At 33.1% G+C, this 24,910-nt stretch overlaps 1 protein-coding gene across 11 annotated transcripts in view; it reads right to left on the bottom strand.

Moving 5' to 3' along the window:
• Nucleotides 1–24,910, bottom strand: part of LRRC7 (leucine rich repeat containing 7) — a 592,672-nt gene that overhangs the window by 324,437 nt on the left and 243,325 nt on the right. For all 11 annotated transcript variants that reach the window (XM_064372501.1, XM_064372500.1, XM_021667706.2 and 8 more), the window contains one exon: nucleotides 24,702–24,819. In XM_064372501.1, coding sequence (XP_064228571.1) covers nucleotides 24,702–24,819 — 118 coding nt within the window. The remainder of the gene's footprint in view (nucleotides 1–24,701; nucleotides 24,820–24,910) is intronic.

Here is a 24,910-nt window from a genome sequence, read left to right as displayed (position 1 = left end):
TGGCAGAGACAAAACAAAGAAAGAAAATTTCAGGCCAATATCCGTTATGAACATCAATGTGAAAATCCTAATACTGGCAAACCAAATCCAGAAGGACAACAAAAAGCTTATCCACTGCGATCAAGTTGGCTTCATCCCTGGGATGCCAGGCTGGTTCAACATATGCAAATCAACATATGTAATCCATCACATAAATGGCATGAATGACAAAAAACACATGATTATCTCAATAGATGTAGAAAAGGCCTTCAATAAAATTCAACACCGCTTCATGCTAAAAACTCTCAATAAACCAAGTATTGATGGAACATATCTCAAAATGGTAAGAGCTATTTATGACAAACTTACAGCCAATATCATACTGAATGGGCAAAAACTGGAAGCATTCTTTTTGAAAACTGGCACAAGACAAAGATGCCCTCTCTCATCACTCCTATTCAACATAGTACTGGAAGTTCTGGTCAGGGAAATCAGGCAAGAGAAAGAAATTAAGGGTATTCAAATAGTAAGAGAGGAAGTCAAATTGTCTCTGTTTGCAGAGGACATTATTGTATATTTAAAAACCCCATCATCTCAGTCCAAAATCTCGTTAAGCTAAGAAGCAACTTTGACAGTCTCAGGATACAAAATCAATGTGCAAAAATCATAAGCATTCCTACACCAACATTAGACAGAGAGTCAAATCATGAGTGAACTCCCATTCACAATTGATATAAACAGAATAAAATACCTAGGAATGCAACTTACAAGGGATGTGAAGAACCTCTTCAAGGAGAACTACAAACCACTGCTCAAGGAAATAGGAGAGGACATAAATGGAAAAATACTCTATGCTCATGGTTAGGAAGAATCAATATTGTTAAAATGGCCATACTGCCCAAAGTAATTTATAGATTAAATGCCATCCCCATCAAGCTACCATTGACTTTTTTCACAGAATTACAAAAAAAACTACTTTAAATTTCATATGATACCAAAAAAGAGCCCATATAGTCAAGACAATACTAAGCAAAAAGAACAAAGGTGGAGGCATCACACTATCTGACTTCCAACTATACTACAAGGATACAGTAACCAAAACAGCATGCTACTGGTACCAAAACAGATATATAGACCAATTAACAGAACAGAGGCCTCAGAATAATACCACACACCTACCACCATCTGATCTTTGACAAACCATACAAAAACAAAGAATGGGGAAAGGATTCCCTATTTAATAAATGGTGTTGGGAAAACTAGCCATATGCAGAAAACTGAAACTGGACCCCTTCCTTACACCTTATACAAAATCTAACTCAAGATGGATTAATATTAAAACATAAGAACAAAAACCATAAAAACTCTAAAAGAAAACCTAGGCAATATCATTCACAATATAGGAATGGGCAAAGACTTAATGATTAAAACACCAAAAGCAGTGGCAACAAAGGTTAAAATTGAGAAATGGGATCTAACTGAACTAAAAAGCATCTGCACAGCAAAAGAAACTATCATCAGAGTGAACAGGAAAACTACAGAATTGGAGAAAACACAATATATCTGTTAAAGGGCTAACATCCAGAATCTACAAGGAACTTAAACAAATTTACAAGAAAAAAACAACGCCATCAACAAGTGGGTGAAGGATATGAACAAACATTTCTTAGAATAAGACATTTATGCAGCTAACAAACATATGAAAAAAAGCTCATTATCACTGGTCATTAGAGAAATGCAAATCAAAACTACAATGAGATACCATCTCATGCCAATTAGAATGGCAATCATCAAAAAGTCAGGAAACAACAGATGCTGGAGAGGATGTGGAGAAACAGGAATGCTTTTACACTGTTGGTATGCGTGTAAATTAGTTCAACCATTGTGGAAGGTAGTGTGGCATTTCCTCAAGGATTTAGAACCAGAAATACCATTTGACACAGCAATTTCATTACTGAGTATACACCAAAAGGATTATAAATAATTCTACTATAAAGACACAGGCACACATGTGTTTATTGCAGCACTGTTTACAATAGTAAAGACTTGGAATCAATCCAAATGGCCATCAATGATAGACTGGATAAAGAAAATGTGGTACATATACACCATGGAATACTATGCAGCCATAGAAATGGCTGAATTCATGTCTTTTTCAGGGACATAGATGAAGCTGGAAAACCATCATTCTCAGCAAGCTAACACAAGAACAGAAAACCAAACACTGCATGTTCTCACTCACAAGTGGGAGTTGAACAATGAGAACACATGGACACAGGGAGGGGAACATCACACACCAGGGCCTGTCTGGAGTGAGGAGCTAGGGGATAGCATTACGAAAAATGTAGATGATGGGTTGATGCATGCAGCAAACTACCATGGCACGTGTATACCTATGTAAGAAAGCTGTACATTCTGCACATGTATCTCAGAATTTAAAGTATAATAATAAAAAATACCAAGACCCAACTACATGTGTTGAAACAAACTATGTAGGCTAAAAAATAAAAAGATAGAAAAAATATTTCATGCCAATATAAACCAAAAGAGAGCAGGAGTATCTATACTATTTCAGACAAAATAGGTTTTAAGTCAAAACCTGTCACAAGTGACAAAGAAGGTAATTATATAATCATAAAAGTGGCAATTCAGCAAAAGGATATAATTTCAACATATATGCACCCAATATCAGATAACCTAAATATATGAAGCAAGCATTGATAGATTGAAGGGAGAAATAGAATAAAATATAGTAATAGTAGGGACTTCAGTACCCTGCTTGCAACAATGGATAGATTATCCAGGAAAAAAAGTCAATAAAGAAACATTGGACTTGATCGACTTAATACACACACACACACACACACACACACACACACACACACACGTATGATTCCATCCATCAGCAGCAGAATGCATATTAATCTCAAGCACACATGAAATATTCTCCAGTAAGATTTTATGCGAGATCACAAAATAAGTCTTAAAAAGTTTACAAAACTGAAATAATATCAAGTATCTTTTTCAACAGCAATGATAATATATAAAACCAAAAATCACTAGCAAGGGGAAAACTGGAAAATTCACAAATATGTGGAAACCAAATAGCACAGTCCTGAGCAACCTGTAGGTCAAAGAAGAAATCAAAAGGAAAATTAAAAGAAAATCTGATACAAAAAAAAATAGAAATACAACATACCTAAACTTATGGGAGGCAGCAAAAGCAGTTTTAAGAGTGAAGTTTATAGCAATAAATGCCAAATTAAGAACAAAAAAAGATCTTAAATAAACAAGCTAACTTTACATCTCAAGTAATTAGAAAAATAAGAACAAACCCAACAAATATCAGAGCAGCAGTAAATGAAGCAGTGACAAGAAGAAAATAAGAAAAGACCAATGAAACTAGAACTTGCCTTTTTAAAAAGATAAAATTGACAAGCCTTTAGTTAGACTAAGAATAAAAGAGAACCGACTTAAATAAATACAATTAGAAATAAATGAGATGACAGTACAACTGATATTACAGAAATACAAATCATAAGATACCACCATAAGAAATTATATGCCAACAAACAACTGAATAATCTAGAAGAAATAAATTCTTACTGATATAGAGCTTACTTAGCCTGAATCATGAATAAAATATTTGAACAGACGTAACTAATGAGAAGATTGAATCAGTAAACAGAAATCTCCCAACAATGAAAAGCCCAGTACCCTATGACTTCACTGTGAAATCTACCAAATATTGAAAGGAGAATTACTATCAATCCTTCTCAAACAATTGAAGAGAAGGGAACACTTTCAAACCCAATTTACAAGGCCAACATTACCTTGACAGCAAATCCAGACAAGAAACTACCAAAAAAAAAAAAATTACAGGCCAATATTTCAAACCCAGTTTACAAGGCCAACATTACCTTGACAGCAAACCCAGACAAGAAACTACAAAAAAAAAAAAAAAAAAATTACAGGCCAAAAAAAAAAAAAAAAATACAGGCCAGATGAACATAGATGCAAAAATCCTCAACAAACTACTAGAAGCCTCAATACAACGGCACACTAAAAGGATCATATACCATAGTCAAATGGGATTTACCCCTGGGATGCAAAGATGGTTTATCATCCATAAATCAATAAATGTGATACACTACATTAAGAGAATGTAGGATAAGAATCACATGATCATTTTAGTAGATGCAGAAAAAGGCATTTAACAAAATCCAACATTCTTTAATAATGAAACTCTCAACAAATAAAGCATAAAAGAAATTTACTTTAACAAAATAAAAGCCACATATGACAAGCCTACAGCTAACATCATACTCAACAGTGAAAAGTTGAAAGCTTTTCATCTAAGATGAGGAACATGACAAGGATGATCACTCTTGCCCCTTCTATTTAACATAGTACTGAAAGTCCTAACCAGAGGGTTAGGCAAGAAAAAGAAATAAAAGGCAACTAAGTCAGAAAGGGAAGTTGAATGGTCCCTGTTTGTGGATGCCAGAGTCTTAAATATAGAAAACCCTAAACAATCCACCAAAATGTATGAGAACTATTAAGCAAATTTAGTAGAGCACAAGATACAAAATTAACATTTAAAAGTCAATTTTGTTTCCATAGACTCACAACAAACTGTGAAAAAGAAATAAAACAACTGCTTACAATAGTGTGAGAAAGAATACAACACTTAGAAATAAATTTAACTGAGGTGAAAAATCTCTTATCACTGAAAACTTCAAAATATTGATAAAAAAATTGAAGACAAAAATAAGTGGGAAGATATGTATTCACAGAGTGAAATAATCAATGTTGTTTAAAGTTCCATGCTATCCAAAGTAATTCACAGATTCAATGCAATTCCTATTAAAATCCCAATGACTTTTCTACAGAAATAGAAAAAATACTCCTAAAATTTATATGAAATCACAAAAGATCCTGAGTAGCTAAAATAATTTTGAGCAAGAAGAACAAGCTGGAAGCCTCACATTTCTTCATTTCAAATTATATTAAGAGGCAACTATAATCAAAATAGGCTGATATTGGCACAAACAGAGGCTTATAGATCAATGGAATGCATTAGAGATCCCAAATAAAAAGTTACACATATAGCAATCAACTGATGTTGACAAATGTACCAAAACACACAATGGGGATAGTCTCTTCAACAAATAGTGCTGGGAAAACTAGAAACCCACAGGCAGAAGAATGAAATTGGATCCTTCTTTTAGATCATACACAAAAATCAACCCCAAATGGATTACAGACATATATAAGACCTGAAACTTTAAAAACATATATAAGATCTGAAACTTTAAAACTTCTGGAATAAAATGTAGGGGTAAAGCTCCTTGACACTGGACTTGGCAATGATTTTTTTTAATGTGACACCAAAAGCCAAAATTCACCACATTTGAATGTGAAGAAACAGTGAGAAGGGGCAAGGCTACTCCCAGTAGTCTTTTTAATAAGGCGCAATGGGCCTTATGTCAAATGAGGTGCTGTCTAGGAGAAACAGGCCCTCACCAGACAGATTTTCCAGTGCCCTGAAATTGGATTTCCCAGCCTCCAGAACTGTGAGAAATAAATGTTTGTTGTTTATAAGTCACCCAGTTTGTAGTATTTTGTTATAGCACCCTGAACAGACTGAGAAAGATCTTCTTGGGATATATACATATTTAAAACCCTATTCTCTTAAGTTCAGAATAATTTTGATAAATGAATCGCTGTCATTGAAAGAACTTCCTGGTGTCAGAACTAGCAGTTTTGGGGACTGTGAAGGGGGAGCAAGCTGTGCTGCACACTGGGATCCCTGCCAAATAAATGACATTTCCTGAGAACACAGATAGAATTTTTAAAAGTTGCCTTGTCCTTACTAAACCAGTCGAAGGATATTTTTTTAAAAAAGACACAGTTAATCTTCTGAGGATAATAAAAAGAAAAGCTAACATGTTAGTCTTTAAAGTTAACTGAGCTAAAATGAGCTGTCTGATTGGAACTAATAACTTCCTAGGTTTTATTTGAAGATATTTTCAGATGTTCAAGTTTCCCAAAGTTTTATTTTGTACACACACCATTTTCCAAATACCTTCTATAGGATGTTTGTCACCAAAATGATATATTAAGGAAGAAATGGTAACCAGGAACCAGATGGTCCAACACAAGAGAGGCAAAGGGAATCCCCAGAATAATGGTGAAGGTGTCACAAGGCAATGGCTCACAGCAGGCCTGGAGAGCAAGCAGTCTAGATTGCATCAGGTCAAAAAGTTCCTAGAGAATTTTTGCCCTAGAAGATGTAAGTGAAATAACACCTAATGTGTTTGAACATATTGACAGGAAATTTGCACAGCTTAGGGAGAGTTCTGGAGCGGATTGATGAAAAACACACAAACAGCTAAGCAGTAAAATCAACAGAACAATCATTAAATTCAGGAAAAACAAAATGTGGCAAGAAAGTAAGAATATGCTGTTGTGTCAGCTATTGAGTTGAGGAAGTTTATGCTCAGCAACATTTTTGCTGAGGTTTTCATAATTAGTTTAATTTGTTGGAATACATTTGGAAAAGTAGGTTGCCAGTGGATCTTTACTGTGTATATTAATATATGGGTGCTAGAATTTAGGGAAAGTTCTTTGAGCATAGCTTCACCTAGTAGTTCAACCCAAACACAGGGAAGTAGTATTAGTTAACAGTATAGTGATTAAACGCACAGGTTGGAAAGGTGACCAAGTACCAGTTTTGTCAATTAACTGAGCATTTAATCTTAGGCATTATGATATTCGAATGAATTAGTCATTTTTTGTCTAATACAAAGAGTTGTTCTGAGTATTTGATGGTATGAATGTAAAATACTGAGTATCATGTCCGGCCCTTAATAAGTACTTGATAAATTCTAGATAAAATTAGTGTATGAATAAGAATTTAGGTAACAAGTATAAGGTAACCTATACTTCACTTTGTCACTGTGAAAAAATCATTTAATTATTTCAATAATTCTGAAGATGTATTAGGCAATATGATTTTCATTTTTTAAATGAAGAACCACACATTCACAAAGAGTAGAAGGTTTATTTAAATATCTAATGGGTGTTTATAGATGAGAATAGATATGAGATTTGATAAAATTTTTTAAACACCATATATTCTTTTAATCTATTATGCCACTACCTGTTAAAACTGTTAGATTTGTCATTAGACAAATAGGGGCCACACTTTTATTAATCAGCCTTTGTAATCTTCTGTCTGGTCCTTGGAAACACACAGTTTTCAATTTATAAAGAAATTTTTATGTATATATATATTTGATTATATATGTTATATATATTTGTTATACATATACATAGACATATCTTCTAAGATATAACTTTGTTTTGATTTTTACATTTATTCATCCAGACATGGGGGAATAAATAGCCTTACTTTAGCAATATATCTTATTCCAAACATTCTGACTTGTGATAAAACAGGGTCAAGAATTTGTAGACCACACAATCCAAGCTCTGGATCTCTATTTTTCAGCTGAGATATCACTAAAACTTTCTACCACAGTCCCATAATAAACTTTCTTCAAAGGGAACCCACAAGTTCACTTCTTTTGATTTCCCTGAAGACTCAAGCTTATTATATTTAGGTTATATTCAGATCTAGGCTGAACAACCAATTAAGGACTGTACTCTAAAGTAATTATATGTGAAGTATTATGTTTTGTAGGCAAAATGATATGTTTAATTTAAAAAATGGAAAATTGCCCTATTCACAAATACAAAATGAGACATGTTTCTTCTCTGAAGCAAGCTTTAGTTTTCTCAGAGGAGTAGGATCAGTAGCCATGAAGACGGGAGAGGAGGTATGGATGGTTTGAAGACAAATGAGAAGATATGAAATTATCACTAGGACAGAGGGAGAGTCAGAGGATTAGGGGAGCAGAAAATGATCACTAGTAAGCTTCAAGACTGTGCTTCAGATTTACAACCATGAATTTAATCAGCTGGTGTGGTTGAGTCTGTTTTCCATATCCTTTCAGCACTACATAGAGAGTTGAATTCAGTCAGGGTTGTAATTTTGCTGAGGAAGCACAGTGACATAAGAGAGAAGAAAAGGTGTCAAGGGAGTCCATAAAGGAGTAATTTGATAATTGACTATAGAATTTGAACCATGTAAAGAAGGCAGGGAAAACATCAATGTTGTGGGGAGGTGCATGAGAAGATGCCAATATGATGGATTGGTGGTTGTGATGGGTTAAAGATGGTTGAAGATAAGGAGGGTTCTGGAAATGGGAGAATGGAATCAGATATTTGGGGTCAGCGATTTGTCAGTTGACACTCAATTTCTTGATATTCCAGACAGTACCTATGTTAATGCTGGGAAAACAATGGAAACTCAGCTATTGCTTGTTAAATTGCATCTAATTATAGTTTCACATCAATAGCCTGAGGCAATGATCTAGACCACTTCACAAATATGAGATGAAACACTGGATTTTAGTACAGAGACTATGGATTCTAATTCTCTGTTTGAAAATATAAAAGGTAACTATCACTTGCCATACAGACACAACATACTTCTTTACAAATACCAAATTATGAATGATTTAGTGTTCTCTCAAGTGCATAAAAATTGTTTCTTATAAATTTTTGTATAAATCAATACACATATAATAGGAATGCTCCATATTGAATGCTTATGTTTTCTGAATTTTATACATATCATCAGCCCAAATGGTTTATTCTGTGATATAAATACATGCTAATAAAGACAAAAATCCTAATGATATATCTCATATGAAATAAAGACAGAAAACATGTTTATAAGATTTCAGTATCTATATCTGATATTTTAGTTGTGATAAATTTTTTGTAATTATATTTTTCAATTTTGAGAAGGCAAGTTGGATATTAATACATCTGATAAATTGGATTAAACTTAAAGAACAGAAAGAATGGAGGGTATTAAGAAACTGTAATAAGCACCTTATTTCATCTGTACAATAATTTTGTAAAGTGATTTAATATTCTCATTTAACTAATGAAGAAACTGAGGCTCAGAGGCTACCAGGATTTGAAACTAGGCCAAGCTTATTCCACATGCTATCATATTAATCTGTGTTAAACTGCTTCCATCAAATCTAGGATTTAAACTACTTTGTGATATAAGTCTTAGCTACACAAGACTGGTGATAGAGCATTTAAAAGATTTGTTCCATACTTGCTCTTAGGTCAAATACAAACAATCTTAATTTTCTGGAACTCTGAGTTTAAAGCACAGTCAAGGTTGACTATGTAGCATCCTTAAAGTGTCATTGTAAGCTGCATTTGTTCTATAATTATTTCTGGACAAATTTTAGATAGTATCAACTTTCTGGCTTTTTTAATGTTATGCTCAGGTTATAAAGTCCTTTATTTCTGAATCATTTACTGATGTGAAGCACTGGAAGCTTAGTTCATAGTCTTTGTATTCTTAATATGCAAGTCGACCAATAGCTATTGGAGCAAATAAGAGATGCCTACTTAAAATTGTCAGGGTGTCAGCCTGAAGAAATTATAGCTGATGGTATCATTTATAGAGAAGATGATAGAAAAAATGGCAACGCTAACACCAGAAGTCTTCATGTCTACTATTCTTATTTTGTGTAGAGGCAAACAGTCACACACACTAAAAAGAAAGTTAAATACTAATCCCATGATGAACTCAACATACATAAGTTAAATTTCATTTATTATACTCATTTAAAGATGGTAATGCAATAAGAAACATTGTTAAGATATTTTCTGTCCACAGTGATTAAAATAAAATTAAAAATTTGAGATATAAAGGACAAACTCTAATTTAATTTTGAAAATTAGTTTGTGTGTACACTCGCACAATTCAAGGATATTTGGCAAATGCGGCAATACTCTATTGGGTAGGTAGTGCAGATTAAAGAGAGATTTCAGAAGGGCAACATATTGTATCCTAGGAGAAAAAAACATATAGCTATTGACTGAATTTGGAAGAAATTGTACAGGTCGGTCAGATCTTATGGACAGAGAGAGAGAGGAAAAAAAAAAAATAGCAAAAGAGCAAACAGACTAGAATGGTTTGCTTTACCTCTAACTACTCCAGTAAAGGGAGCAAGGAACTCACTAGGAATCTCAGCAAGAATAGTTAAAAGGTCTCCTGCAAGACTGCCTATTTTAGTAGCATTGTAAAGTGAAAAGCCAAATGCTGGTAATCAATAGAGACAGTCATACACTGATTCTGCCTTACAAACACATCTGGGGAAAATTCTGAGGAGTGCTCATGACCTTGGCCAACAATGAGTTCACAGAGGAATGAATTTGACTTAGTCTAAATGAGTTAATTTAAGTGACACTTCAATTCCTCTTGTTTTCTCTCTCTGCTTCAACAACAAATCTATTGAGTCATTTTATGTGAAATGAACTGTTTAATAATATTGCTTCATACTTGACAAATGAAATTTTCCTTTCTTATTAATCTACCACTTTATAGGGTACTCACTGTGCCTGTATATCGATAGGGGCTATTGTGGATCCAGAAACAACTCAAGGTTCAGTCTTGTTTTCAAGGAATTTATACTGAAGCTGCAAGGGAGCATGGCATAGTAGAGGAAGAACTCACAATACTTCGTTGCCAATTTAAGTTTGCTCTTTTAATTTTATTTTGTAAGGATCTACTGAGACATGGAAGACAGGTTAATCACTTAGCTCTGCTGCAGCTCTAGGAAAATTGATGAGTTTATGTGACAGAGCCCAATACAGACTTCAAAAGGGTGGGGAAGTATTCTTCCTTTTATTTCATACATAACCAGATTGTAAATTTTATCATCTCCCATGGAGTAAGTGACAGTGACACACATAAGACATTATTTGTTGATTTTATTTCCTAATGAAAATATTAGAAACAGTTTAAATTCCAGCATCAAGCTGAAAAGGTGTCAGGAGGAAATAATAAAACCTAGGTTTTGTTGCCCCATCATGTTCTTTAATGGAAACAGAAGGAGTCATTAATCCTCAGTTTATTTTAACACCATAACCCTGGGGAGAAGTAGACTCTATAGAAAGGGAAGGTAGTCTTAAAGTGAGAGAAGTGCTAGTGATCACATTTCAATTAAATAACTCATTAACAGTGTTGAAAGTGAGGTATTTAATAGGACAATACAATGAGCTTTACTCTAAATAAATGGTGTAATGATTTGCCAAACACCAGAAAGCGCATTTATTACTTATCAAGAACAATTGCATGGTATCATTTTCTTCCCCACACAAGGCATCCCAGAATAGACTCCTTATGAATATAATATATACACTACCAGAGTCTGACGAGTAATGTGCTCAAATGTTTAAAGACTTTTATCATTTAACTGATTTTCCATATATGCTTTTTCTAGCATATTTGAGAGAAAAAGTTTCCCCTCCTATCCTTCAAGTAGAGGATATGATTTGTCTTCAGAATTTTTCATGTATTTGAGGGAAGGGTTGGAATAGTTGGCAAGTTGGTAAAACACATAATAATGCCTTCAATTCTGACTGCCTTTCATTATAACTAACAATAATGATTTTTTTCCCACTATGATGCTGTGCAAATCTATCCTTGTACAGAAATAAGTTTTAGTGGATGAGAGAAAAATCACTTAATTGCTGCAGAATTAGGAAGAGCTTTCATTTTAATTCATTTTCATTAAAGTCCTTAAATTATAGTGTCATAATCTTTATAAAGCAATGACAAATCAACAATCAGACTTGAAATAGAATCATTGCCTAATTAAATCTTATAATTTATTATCTTGCTTTATCATATAAACAAAACAATTTACTTCATTATGACCAGGTATGGTCTTCACAAACGTGCATGGACTATTTATTTAGAAATCATAATATCATGAAATGCATTCATCTCTGATGCACATAAAAACTTTATTTTACTGTTGAATTAAGATGAGAGGAATTGTCAATAAAAATTCATTGGCATAGAAAGCTGATGCATTTACTCATGGATTGCTGCATATAATTAGGGAACAGAGAGAATTTAGAGAGGAAGAATGATTTACATGCAATGCAGATATTTATATATTTTCTGTAGATAGCTGGCTAGCTAACCAGGTTTTAGTAAAATTAACCAAAATTTCTTTAGAAAGGTCAGTTAATATACTTATTTTTTCAAAGAAAGAACATTAGTTTTACTGAACATAAGAGATTTAAACTTCATTCTCCAGTTCATTTATTTTCAGCTCATTATGTGTTTTTAATGTTCCAAGTAGGCAAATATTCCAGGTATTGGGTACTCTCAATGTTCCAAGCATGTAAAAATCATAAATATATGGTATTTGTCTTAGAGAAATTCATAACATAATGGAGAATAAAGTGTACCATTAGATCTCTAGCCTATACCTAATAATAAAAGAATACGTATTTTTATTATAAGCAAGAAGAAACATTAAAAAAATTAACAACATACTTGGCCACAATGTGAAAGGAATTAACTAATGAGAACTTAGTATCATCAAAACCACGTAGTCTGCAATGTATTTCAATAAAAACAATGAGTACAAAGGTCCCAAATGTATTAGAGCACCAGAAAACAATTGAGTAAACCATAAGAAAGTAAAAGAAGGGAAATAATAATGATAGCTGCAGTAGAAAGTAGAAATTAATGAGTTGGAAAACAAATAAACAAATCAAATAATAGAAAAGACCAACAAGCCAAAATATTATTATTTGAAAGATTAATAAAATAGAAAACCTCTGGCAAGGTTGCTAAAAAGACTAAAAGATAAATGGCGTGAAACAATGTTAGTAACGTAATGGAGAAAACAGTTACAGATATACGAGAGATTTATAAAAGAGAAGACTGTGGATAATATGTGAAAATAAATTAAAAAAACAGTGTGATGAAGTAAATTATTTCCTAATTAGATTGTAATTTATGAAAAAGTGAGTCAAGAAGAATAAAGGTATAGGATTAGAAAGAAAGAATATTGTCACAGGTAGATGAAATGATTTTATAATAAAGATTCAAAAGAATCTGCTGGCTACAAATTAGAACTTATATTTAGCTCTGTAGCTCAATGTATAATCAAAACATCAAAGCTAGTAACGTTTCTACATAGGATCAACCAAAATTAGAAAATGTATTTCTTAAAAAGTGATATAATTTGTAAAACTAACAACTTAAAGTACTTAATCATAACTCTAATAAAATGTGTATATATTCTTTTTTATTCACAAAGTTTTATTGAAAAACACATAATAAGACATAAATAAAGGGAAATACCATGTTCATGAATTACAACATTTACCATGCCAAAGATACCAACTCTTCCCAAATTAATCTTTCAATTAAAGCCCATTTTAAAAATTCCAATAGATTATGTACCTCAACAAGTTGAACCTCATATTCCTATGGAAGAATTAAGTATCAAGAATGGCAAAAACAAAAACAAAAACAAAAAACAATCACAAGAACTTAAACAAATTTACAAGAAAAAAACAACCCATCAAAAAGTGGGTGAAGGATATAAACAGACACTTCTCAAAAGACATTTATGCAGCCAACAAACATATGAAAAAAAGCTCATCATCACTGGTCATTAGAGAAATGCAAATCAAAACTACATTTAGATACCATCTCATGCCAGTTAGAATGGTGATCATTCAAAAATCAGGAGACAACAGATGCTGGGGAGGATGTAGAGAAACAGGAACACTTTTACACTGTTGGTGGGAATGTAAATTAGTTCAACCATTGTGGAAGACAGTGTGGCAATTCCCTAGGATCTAGAACTAGAAATACCATTTGATGCAGCAATCCCATTACTGGGTATATACCCAAAGGATTATAAAACATTCTATTATAAAGACACATGCACATGTATGTTTATTGCAGCACTGTTTACAATAGCAAAGACTTGGAACCAACCCAAATGCCCATCAATGATAGACTGGATAAGGAAAATGTGGCATATATACACCATGGAATACTATGCAGCCATAAAAATGGATGAGTTCATGTCCTTTGCAGGGACATGGATGAAGCTGGAAACCATCATTCTCAGCAAACAAGAACAGAAAAACAAACACTGCATGTTCTCAGTCATAAGTGGGTGTTGAACAATGAGAACACATGGGACACAGGGAGGGGAACATCACACACTGGGGCCTTTCAGGGGATGGGGGGACTAGGGGAGGGATAGTAGGGGTTAGAGGAATTGGGGAGGGCAAACAGGAGAAATACCTAATGTAGCTGATGGAGGATGGATGCAGCAAACCACTATGGCACGTGTATACCTATGTAACAAACCTGCATGTTCTGCATATATACCCCAGAACTTAAAGTATTATAATAAAAAAATGGCAAAAGTTTTGAAAATGAAAACTGAAAAAACGTGGACTTGTATTTTCAGATGTTAAGAATGAATATTAGACTATAATGATTAGTAAAATGTTGTAATTTTACTAATCATTATAGTCTACTATTCATTCTTAGCACAGGAATAGTCAAATAAGGCAGGATAAATAGTTTGGGGAAAAACTTTTTTTATATAAAAAAGAGAGAATTACAAATCAGTGGGGGAACAAGAGACCAAACGATGTTGCTGGAACAATTAATCATCTGTTCACATGGAAAAAGATAAATTTTGATCATACAGAGCATAGAAATAAGTTGCAAATGAATTAAATATCCAAATGTGAAAAGAAAAACTAACAGTTTTAGAAACAAATACAGAAAATATCTTTGTGATATCAGAGTAGGACTTTCTTAAATAATTTGTAAAATTACACCCAAATGATGGGTAGTCAGATTGAATCAGTAATAAAACATCTCCCCAAAAATAAAGAATAAATACATTTTACTATATTGAAACAAGCCACAAAACGACTAGATAACAACATTACAACAGGAATGAAACCTCACAAATCAATATTAATCTTGAATGTAAATGAATTAAATGTTCCATTTAAAAGATATAGATTGGTAGAATGGATTAAGCAACATGAACTAACTATATGCTGCTTACAAGAAATTCACCTTACTGGTAAGCAAAGACATTTACAGACTGAAGGTAAAGGGATGAGAAAAGATATTCTACACAAATGGAAACTAAAAGAGAGTAGCAGTAACTATACTTATGTCAGACAAAACAGACTTTAACCAAAAACAGTGAAAACAAAAGAGAAAGATGTCATTATATAATAAAGGAATTAATTATAGAAGAATATGTAATAATTCTACAAATATATGCACTCAGCACTGGAGCTCCCAGATTTATAAAACAAACATTACTAGACCTAAAATAGATATAGATGGAATACAATAATAGTGGGGGACTACAACACCTCACTCACAAAACTTAAATTATGGAAAACAGAAAATCAACAAAACAACAGTGGACTTCAATTGGACTTTAGAGCAAATGGGCCTAGCAGACATACAGAACATTCTATTTAACAACTGCAGAATATATATTCCTCTCATCAGCACATGGAACATTCTCCAAGATAGACCATATGACAAGCCATAAAACAAGTCTCAATAAATTTAAAAAAAGTGAACACATATTAAGTATATTCTCAGACCACAGTGAAATAAAACTAGAAATTAATACAAAGGATTATTCTCAAAACTACACAATAAATGGAAATTAAACAATATACTCCTGAACAATATTTGGTCAATAATGAAATTAAGACAAAAATTAAAAAAGAAAAACTTTTGAAATGAATGAAACTGGAGACACAACCTACCAAAACTTCTGGAATACAGCAAAAGTAATACTAAGAGGGAAGTTTATATTATTAAATGCTTCTTACATTAAAAAAATAGAAAGATCACAAACTAACTTCCAGTCTCATCTCAAGGAACTAGAAACACAGGGGCAAACAAAATACACAGCACAAGAAAAGAAATAACAAAAATCAGAGCAGAACTAAATAATACTGAGGACAACAACGAAAACAATACAAAGAATTAATGAAATTAAAAGTTGGTTCTTTAAAAGGAAGGAAAATTGATAGACCACAAGTTAGACTAATCAAGAAAAGGAGAGAGAAGATCCAAATAAACACAATCAGAAATAAAAAAGGAGACATGATAACTGATATAAAAGATAATCAGAGATGATCTTAAATAACTCTATGCTCACAGGTTAAACATTGCAGAGGAAATGAATAAATTCCTAGAAAAATACAACCTCCCAATATTGAACCAGGAATACATGGAAACCCTGAACAGATCAATGATGGGTGGTGAGACTGAATCAGTAATAAAGCATCTCCCCAAAAATAAAATCCCAGGACCAGATGGATTCAGAGCGAAATTCTTCCAAATCTACAAAGAAGACCTGGTACCAATCCTCATGAAACTGTTCTAAAAAATTGAGGAGTAGGTAATCCTCCCTAATTAATTCTACAAAGTCGGTCTTATCCTGTTACCAAATCCAGACAAGGACACAACAATAAAAGAAAACTACAGAACAATATCCCTCTGAACATAGATGCAAAAATCCTCAACAGAATACTAGAAAACCAAATCCAACAGCATATCAAAAGGATCAAGTTGGTTTTATTCAAGATGTGCAAAGATGGTTCAAAATAGAGAAATCAATAAATGTAATCCATTACATAAACAAAAGTAAAAACCATATGTAACCCATTACATAAATAAAAGTAAAAAGCCATATGATCATCTCAATAGATACAGAAAACACATTTGACAAAATTCAGCATCTCTTTATGAGAGAAACCCTAAACAAACTAGGCATAGAAAGAACATATCTGAAAAAAATAAAGATCATATATGACAAAGCCACAGCCAACATCACAATGAATTGGGAATAGCTGAAAACAATTCCTGTAAGAACTGAAACAAGACAAGAATGCTCACTTTCATTACTCTATTCAACATAGTATTAGAAGCTCTAACCAGAGCAATCAGCCAGGAGAAAGAAATAAAAGGCATTTATATTGGAAAAGAGAAAGTAAAATGATCTCTGTTCACTATTGATAAGATCTTATACCTAGAAAACCCAAAAGATTCCTCAAAAAATGCTTAGATTTGAGAAAGGAATTCAACAAAATTTCAGGATACAAAATTAATGTGCAAAAGTCAATAGCATTTCTACACACCAATAACAATCAAGCTGAGAAACAAATCAAGAAAGCAATCCCATTTACAATAGCTGCAAATGAATAAAATGCCTAGGAATCTATTTAACCATGGAGGTGAAATATCTGCACAAAGAAAACTACAATACACTGGTGAAACAAATTGTAGATGACCCAAAGAAATGGGAAAACATCCCACTCTCATGGATTGGAAGAATAAATATTGTTGAAATGACCATACTGCCAAAAGCAATGTACAGACTCAATACAATCCATATGAAAATATGTGTGCCATTTTTCACAGAATTGGGAAAATCAATCCTAAAATTCACATGGAACTAAAAGAGAGCCTAAATAGATACAACATTTGTGAGCAAAAATAACAAAGCTGGAAACATCACATTACCTGACCCCCAAATTATATACAAGGTTATAATTACAAAAACAGCATGCTACTTGTATAAAAATAAATGCGTAGATCAATAGAATAGAATTAAAAACCCAGAAATAATGCGACTATATCTTTGCCAATTGATCTTTGACAAAGTTGACAAAAACATACACTGGGGAAAGGACATCCTTTTTAATAAGTGGTTCATGAAAAACTGGATTGCCATATGCAATGAATGAAACTCATCCTTATCTCTCACCATATACAAAACTCAACTTAAACTGTATTAAAGACCTAAATGTAAACATGAAACTATAAAAATACTAGAAGAAAATCTAGAGAAAACACTTCTGGACATTAAACTAAGCAAATAATTCATGACCTAAGACCTTTTGAGCTTTTGCGCTCTAAAGCACAATTAACAAAACCAAAAAGAGACATTGAGACAAACTAAAAAGCCTCTGCACAGTCAAATAATCAACTGAGTGAACAATCTGCAGAATGTGAGAAAATATTTGCAAACTATACATCTGACAAAGGACTGATACCCAGAACTTGCAAGGAACTCAAACAACTCAACAACAACAACAACAACACCTCCAAAGAACTCCATTAAAAAGCAGGCAAGGGATATGAACAGACATTTTTCAAAAGAAGACCAACAAATGGCCAAGAAACATTGAAAAAAATGCTCAACACCACTAAGTATCAAGGAAATGCAAATTAAAACCACAATGAGATATTATGTTATACCAGTCAGAATGGATAGTATTAAAAAGTCAAACAATAATAAATGTTTGTGAGGATGCAAAGAAAGGACAACTTATACTTTTTGGGTGAGAGTGTAAATTAGTATAACTGTCATCAAAAACAGTATGGAAATTTTTCAAGTAACTAAAAATAGAACTACCATTTAATCTAGCAATCTTACTACTTGGTATCTACCCACAAGAAAATAAATAATTATATCAAAAGATACCTGCACTTGTATGATTATTTCAGTGCTATTCACTATAGCAAAGATTTAAAATCGACCTAGGTGTCCATCAATAAATGAATGGATAAAGAAAATGCAGCACATAAATACAAAGGAATATTAGCCTGCAATTCAAAAAGGAATGTAATCTGTCTTTTGCTGCAACATGGATGGAAGTGGAGGCCATTATTTTAAGTGAAACAACTCAGAGACAGAAAGTCAAATACTGCATGTTGTTGCTTATAAGCAGAAGCTAAATAATGTGTACACATGGACATAAAGTGTGGAATAATAGACAGGAGATTCAGACGGGTGATAAGGCGGGATGTAGGGAGAAGGATGAGAAATTATTTAATGAGTACAATGTACACTATTTGGATGATGGTTATATTAAAAGCCCAGAATTTACCACTATGCAATGTATGCATCTAAGTAAACTGTTGTATCTCTTAAAGTTATACATATAAAATTAAAAATTAAATTGACAACTTCTTTATGACAAATGGTATCCCAAAGTGAAGACAAGCCACAAATTGGGAGACAATATTTGTAGCCTACATAACTGACAAAAAAACTAGCATTCAAAGTATGTAAATCTTTCAAGTCACCATAAACCTAAAAGGCAAACATCCAAAATTAAAATGAACCCAAAAAGACATACAAAAAAATGCTCAATATTAGTAAACATCAAGGAAATGCAAATTAAAACCACAATGAGATATGTTATACCAGTCAGAATGGATATTATTAAAAAGTCAAACAATAACAGATATTGGTGAGGATGCAAAGAAAGGACCATTTTGATATTAAGATATGTCTAAGTATTTTAGTATCACAAGTATCAAAAAGATACTTTGAACTAAGATACATCAGCTCAACTGATGTATTGAGTATTGAGGTTGGAGAGTGTTGCAGTCATATTAGCAATTACAAGAGTGCTAAAGCTATTTTGTGGAGAATGGGTTTGGAATGGATTTGTAAAGAAAGAGACTCTAAACTGGCCAATTAAAAAAAATGGAAAAAGTGACAACTTCACTAGTGATTAGGGAAGTATAAAGTATCAAGCTACTCTTTATATAGCCATCTGATTGATCGGCCAACAATTAATATGCTTAATAACCCTATGTATGGCAAAGATATGGAGCAATGGGGACATTGGTAACTTTCTGGTACAACTAAGACCGAGGATAAATCTTAGAAAAACGTAGAATGAAAAACTTGATGAATAATACATACAATGTGGTAGCACTTCATTGAAATTTTAAAGACATTAAATCTGAGAGGGAGGAAGTGGGAAGGGATTGGGATAAGCATTTACAAGTTTCTCTAACCTTTTATTTACTAATAAAACCCCTAGTGTTAATATTTATCTATAACAAACATTAACACTTTAATTTCCATGATGGGTACATTGGTGTCTTGTGTTATTTTCTTCATGCTTGAAATGTTAAAATAGCTTAAAAAATAAAACTGCATACATATTTTAATGTAACTATCAAGCATTTTTAATACAATGTTAAGTGTTAGAATAGGCAATACACAGGGTATATTAGTACAGAGGGGAGACCCTTTACTTAATTTAGTCATGTCAGAGGGTGCATAAAAACAATAACATCTAAATTGAAATTTGAATAATAAGTGCGATTGAACCAGGTGAAAAGAGGTGTAAGAGGTGATTTGGTTAGTGGAAATAATGTAAATAGAGTCACAAAGATGGTGGAACAGTATTCACTATTTGAGGAAGCTCTTCAGTATCTAGGCCATAAAGTTAAAAAGTGCAAATCATGCGTGGTGGGATTGGCAGATGGCATGTAGGAGTTAATAGAGAGGTCAATTGTGGGGATTTTTAATTCTGTGTTAGGAACTCTACATTCTATCCTAGTTCAACTGATATATCTTAGGTTGGAGAGTAATGCAGGCATATTAGCAATTACAAAAGAGTGCCAAAGCTATTTTGTCAATAATAGGTTTGGTAATTGTGGTGACAATAATGGAGATAAGAAGACCAATTAGGAGGTTATCAAGTAATCCTAGGAAAGAAGTATGAGACGAGTGTATGCATGTAATAATGGGAATAGTAAGAAGGAATAAGACCTGCCATATATTTAGGAGTTAAATTTGGCAGGAGCTGAAGACTGAATGGATATGGAAGTTGAAGAAGAGAATGAATTTTTGCCTTGATAACCTAAGTATATCATAGTAACATTAAAAGAGAACTGGACAATGGAGGAAAGGCAGGTTGGAGAGGATGATGAGTTTGGTTTTCAATACGTTATATTGGGAGGGTTTGTGGAATAAATTATAGTGATACCCAACATGAAACTGGTTATTCTAGTCTGAAGCTCAAGGGAAAACCAAAGCGTCACATGAAGTAGTCATTATTCTAGGGAACAAAAACATTATTATATGGTAGGTTAGAGCTGACTTTAGTGGCTACTTGTTACTTATCTCAGTGTCATTTCTACCTTTTTCAGTACTCACTCAAAACATTTTGATGGGGACCTTATCCTATGTTGGATCCCTAATGTAATTAAATACACATTTTATATATATTTAAAAGAATGTCTCTATATAATTCTGATTTACCTGCCAAACATTTGATGAATGCCTACATGTATACTGGGTATTGTGCTAGTAGTTCCAAACAGAGAAATAAATAAGATAGCCCCTAATATCAAGGGTCTAGTCAAATATATGGAAATTAAATTAAAAAGTGAAATAAGTTCAAAACAAAAACATGCAATGTGAAAAGACATCATGGAGGAAGAAGGAATTAATTCTCCTTATGTATTTATACAGGGACAGGAAAGTTTTCTAGAGTAAATGACATCTGAAATGTCTTTTTAAAGGTGACGAGGACTCTGGTTGATGGGGCATAGCACTAGGGAGGAAGGGGTATTTTGGGTAGAGAAGATAATATGGTTCCTTGTGTCACAAGCAATCAGCTTGATGCATTTGGAAATTACAATCTGGCATTACCTGAGCATGAAATGGAAGAGAGATGATCAGCTGGAGTTGTGGTTAGAGAGGGAGATAAAATCTGTTCACTCAAATTGTACAAATATCTTTCTGTACACAATAGTTCAGTTATCTAAGGTTTCTATATAAAATAGTATTTTTGAATTATGGAGAGGAAAAATGGTGGATCAGGATGACAGGCAGAAGAATTGAACATGAAAAGTAAAGTTAGGAGCCATATAAACAACCAAGATCAGATTGAACCTTGACCTTAGAGTGAATTAATTTCATTAAGTGGTCACTCATCTAATTTAAGCACATTTTAGGTAATTTTAACCTAGACTGACTAGTATTTGAATGAGTCTCTGTCTCAAAATAAACAGTCTATTATGTCCTGTCCCTAAATACCAATACTGCTTGTATTCTCTCAGGTTTTGCCTCTTTTCCAGCAGGGCTACTCCAATCTTGTGAAATGTGGTTCTGACACTGCATTCGTTTTCTGCTATCTACTCTTTCTTCACTTGGCAGATTCCCAAAGGATGTTCCTTAAGTAACTGCCTGGTTTTCTGTCACAGAATCAGTGACTGTTTTCTTAGGTATAGCTTTCTGAAAAGGCTGATGTGATGAAATCTTTTACTGTTTGTGTAAGTTCTAGCAATGGCTGATACCATTACATTCATCAAGCCTATAGTACTATCCTAGTATTGCAGAGTGGTTCGCCATCTTTTGCATGACTTTTTGCATAAATATTTCCAGAATATACAGAATCATAAGCATAGCTAAAAGTCCCTAAGTAATAGTTGCAAAAACTTCTAAGGATGCTTACAGATTCTTCTGAGTTGAAGTATAACCCGTGGTTCACTTAGGGCCACCAGAAATCATTACATGCTCACAAAAATGTCAGATTACTTAGGACTTTCATGTTTATATTGGTGATAAATTATTTTCAGATCTTCTCTAAAAATGAGATAGATTTTTCTTTACTTGGACTATTCAGCTAATCCTGCCTGAAAATCAAGGAATGTGATTATTGTCCATATACTATTTCTCAGAAATTATGACTTAATATGTTATAATGTGTGTGAATGTATATAAACAAACAGGTAGTAGTAATTGTTTTATTGTACAGAAATACAAATCCATACAAATAGGTAAATCTATTCGCAAAGCATGGTAGCCCTAAGGTTATGTTTCCATGGATCTAAACCTAGTTGTTCCTCTCCTTACATATCTGCATATGGCAATTTTAGAACTGTCTTCCTGAAAACCTTGTAAGTGGCAAGTCAAGTTGATGAAGAAAGAGGTCTGTGTCCCTGCTTATGTTCTGATTTTCTCCTTCAGATGCAATACTCTCGTTATTCAGATGCTACTGTGTTTCATGGAAATCTTCAGGCAGTATCTTTTACTTGAACTCTTCCCTGACAATATGGAAGTCTTAATTAACCTTCCATTGTCTAAGAATTTGTAATTGTAACACGGGCTTTGTAATTAGGCACTTCATTGTGTTATAGAATTTTATAATTTTCACTGATTATTTGAGAGTATCAGTCTTATCCACAGTGATTCTATTAACTTCTCAATGACTCTCAAAGACTTGAATTGAAGAAAATCACTAGCACACCACATTGGTAAATTTCAACAAGTGTTCCATGTTTCAGAACAATTGTTCATTAATGAATTCATTGAATAAATATTTATTGGGCTCCTAAAATGTGATACACACTGTTTTAGGCAATGGAGATACAGCAGTAAACAAAACAACAACAAAATTAGGGCATCACTGAATTTTAATTCTTGCAAGGTGATTCCAGACAATAGATAAATAATTTAAATATACAGTGGGTCACTTTTTCATATGAGAAAAAAAAAAGTAGAATGTGCTTCTATTGAATAATAATAGCAGTATCTTATTTTTAAATAGGATGGTCTGGGAAGGCTTTGTTGACAGTACATTTAAGAAAAGGGCTGAAGGTGGTAAGGGAATGAGCATTGAGGATATTTGTGAAGGAGAGTTCTGGTCAAATGAACAGAGACAAGGCTACTGAGATATGGTCATGGAGCTCTAAAGGCACCAAATTTCTTAGGAAAGTTATATTTACATGTGACCAAGATATTTTTCTGGTGGTCTTTTACAAAATAGATCCTTATTTCTCAGGATGTCAAGCCAATCTTATCTAACTTTTTTTGGTCCTATCTGGTTGTTACTTCTTAGGAAAACCTTCCCTAACTACAAAGACTGGATAACATCCTTCTCTATGCATGTCCTTTGTGTTGAATGTATCTTTACACAAAATTGCTTATTTAATCATCTATAATTACTTGTTTAATAGGCAACCCACTAGAATGTAAACTCCATGAGGGCAGGATCTGTTTTGTTCATACCTGCCTGCCTGTTTCCTCAGCACTAAATAAAACCAAATAAATAACCAAAGCACGACTTGTTCACATACGGTGCACACATAGGAAGTTTAACAAACCACCTTAATGAGGAAGGGGTCATATTTTATATCTTCATTGTACCTAGACATAACCATTTTTGACTGATCCTTGCTAATAAAAGGGAGAGCTGAGTTCATTTGGAAGAAAATGAAGATTTCATGAATGAATAAGGCTGCAAAAGACTTTCTGAAGCCCTAAGTCAGTCCTATAAATACTCCAAAGAAAATACGATCAACCTGAATATCAACATCAGCATCTTCATCAACAAAAACACCAGATATACAAGTCTGTCCAGAAATATAACAGAAACTACTAAATTTCTATTATTCATTAGGCACTGCTCTAGATGTTTGGGATACATCAGTGACCAAAACAAAGAAAAATTCCTCCTGTTACAAAATGGAGTGTACATTCTTGGTCAGGAGAAATAAGTAAATTATATAATATTGTGAGCTAGTTAGTGCTGGGGGAACAACTGAAGTCCAGTAAGAGAAATTAAGAGTATATTTTCAAGTCAGGTGAACAGGCAGGCCTTCTTATGCAGGTAATATTTGACACATGTTGAGAAAAAATTTTACTCTGAGAATGAGAGAAGTCAGCTTTGTGAGGGCAGTAAAATATTCTAGAAAAGATTAGATCAAATATCTGAATGCAGAGGAAAACAAGGCGTGAATGAGTCAAGTGCATTAATAGGAGGAGAAAGAGGACTTCTGTCTTGGACTTACAATTTAGGATTTAACTTTACAACAAAATTAAACTATAGTTGCAACAAAATCAAAGAAAAAGTTATTTTAGATTATTTGTTAAGACATTTTTAGTAAAAAAAACTCAAGATATTTTATGATGAGAGGAGAATCTTACCATTTTTACTGATGTCGAGTTCTTTAAGATTAACTAAACTAGCAATAGTGGTTGGCAGATTTGAAAGGTCGTTATCAGGAATACTTAGTTTTCGTAGAGCTTGACAGTTGAACAATTGCTGTAATAGAAAATAATCATTAATTAGATCTCAATTTGGTTAAATTCATTCACAAACTCAGTAATGAAATTAAAGTCACCATCTTTATATA

Source organism: Aotus nancymaae, unplaced genomic scaffold, assembly GCF_030222135.1.
Source record: "Aotus nancymaae isolate 86718 unplaced genomic scaffold, 86718_ANA_hifiasm-v0.15.2.pri h1tg000007l, whole genome shotgun sequence".
Classification (NCBI taxonomy): domain Eukaryota; kingdom Metazoa; phylum Chordata; class Mammalia; order Primates; family Aotidae; genus Aotus; species Aotus nancymaae.
The sequence above is the reverse complement of the archived record's forward strand: the minus strand, read 5'-3'. Positions and strand labels throughout refer to the sequence as shown.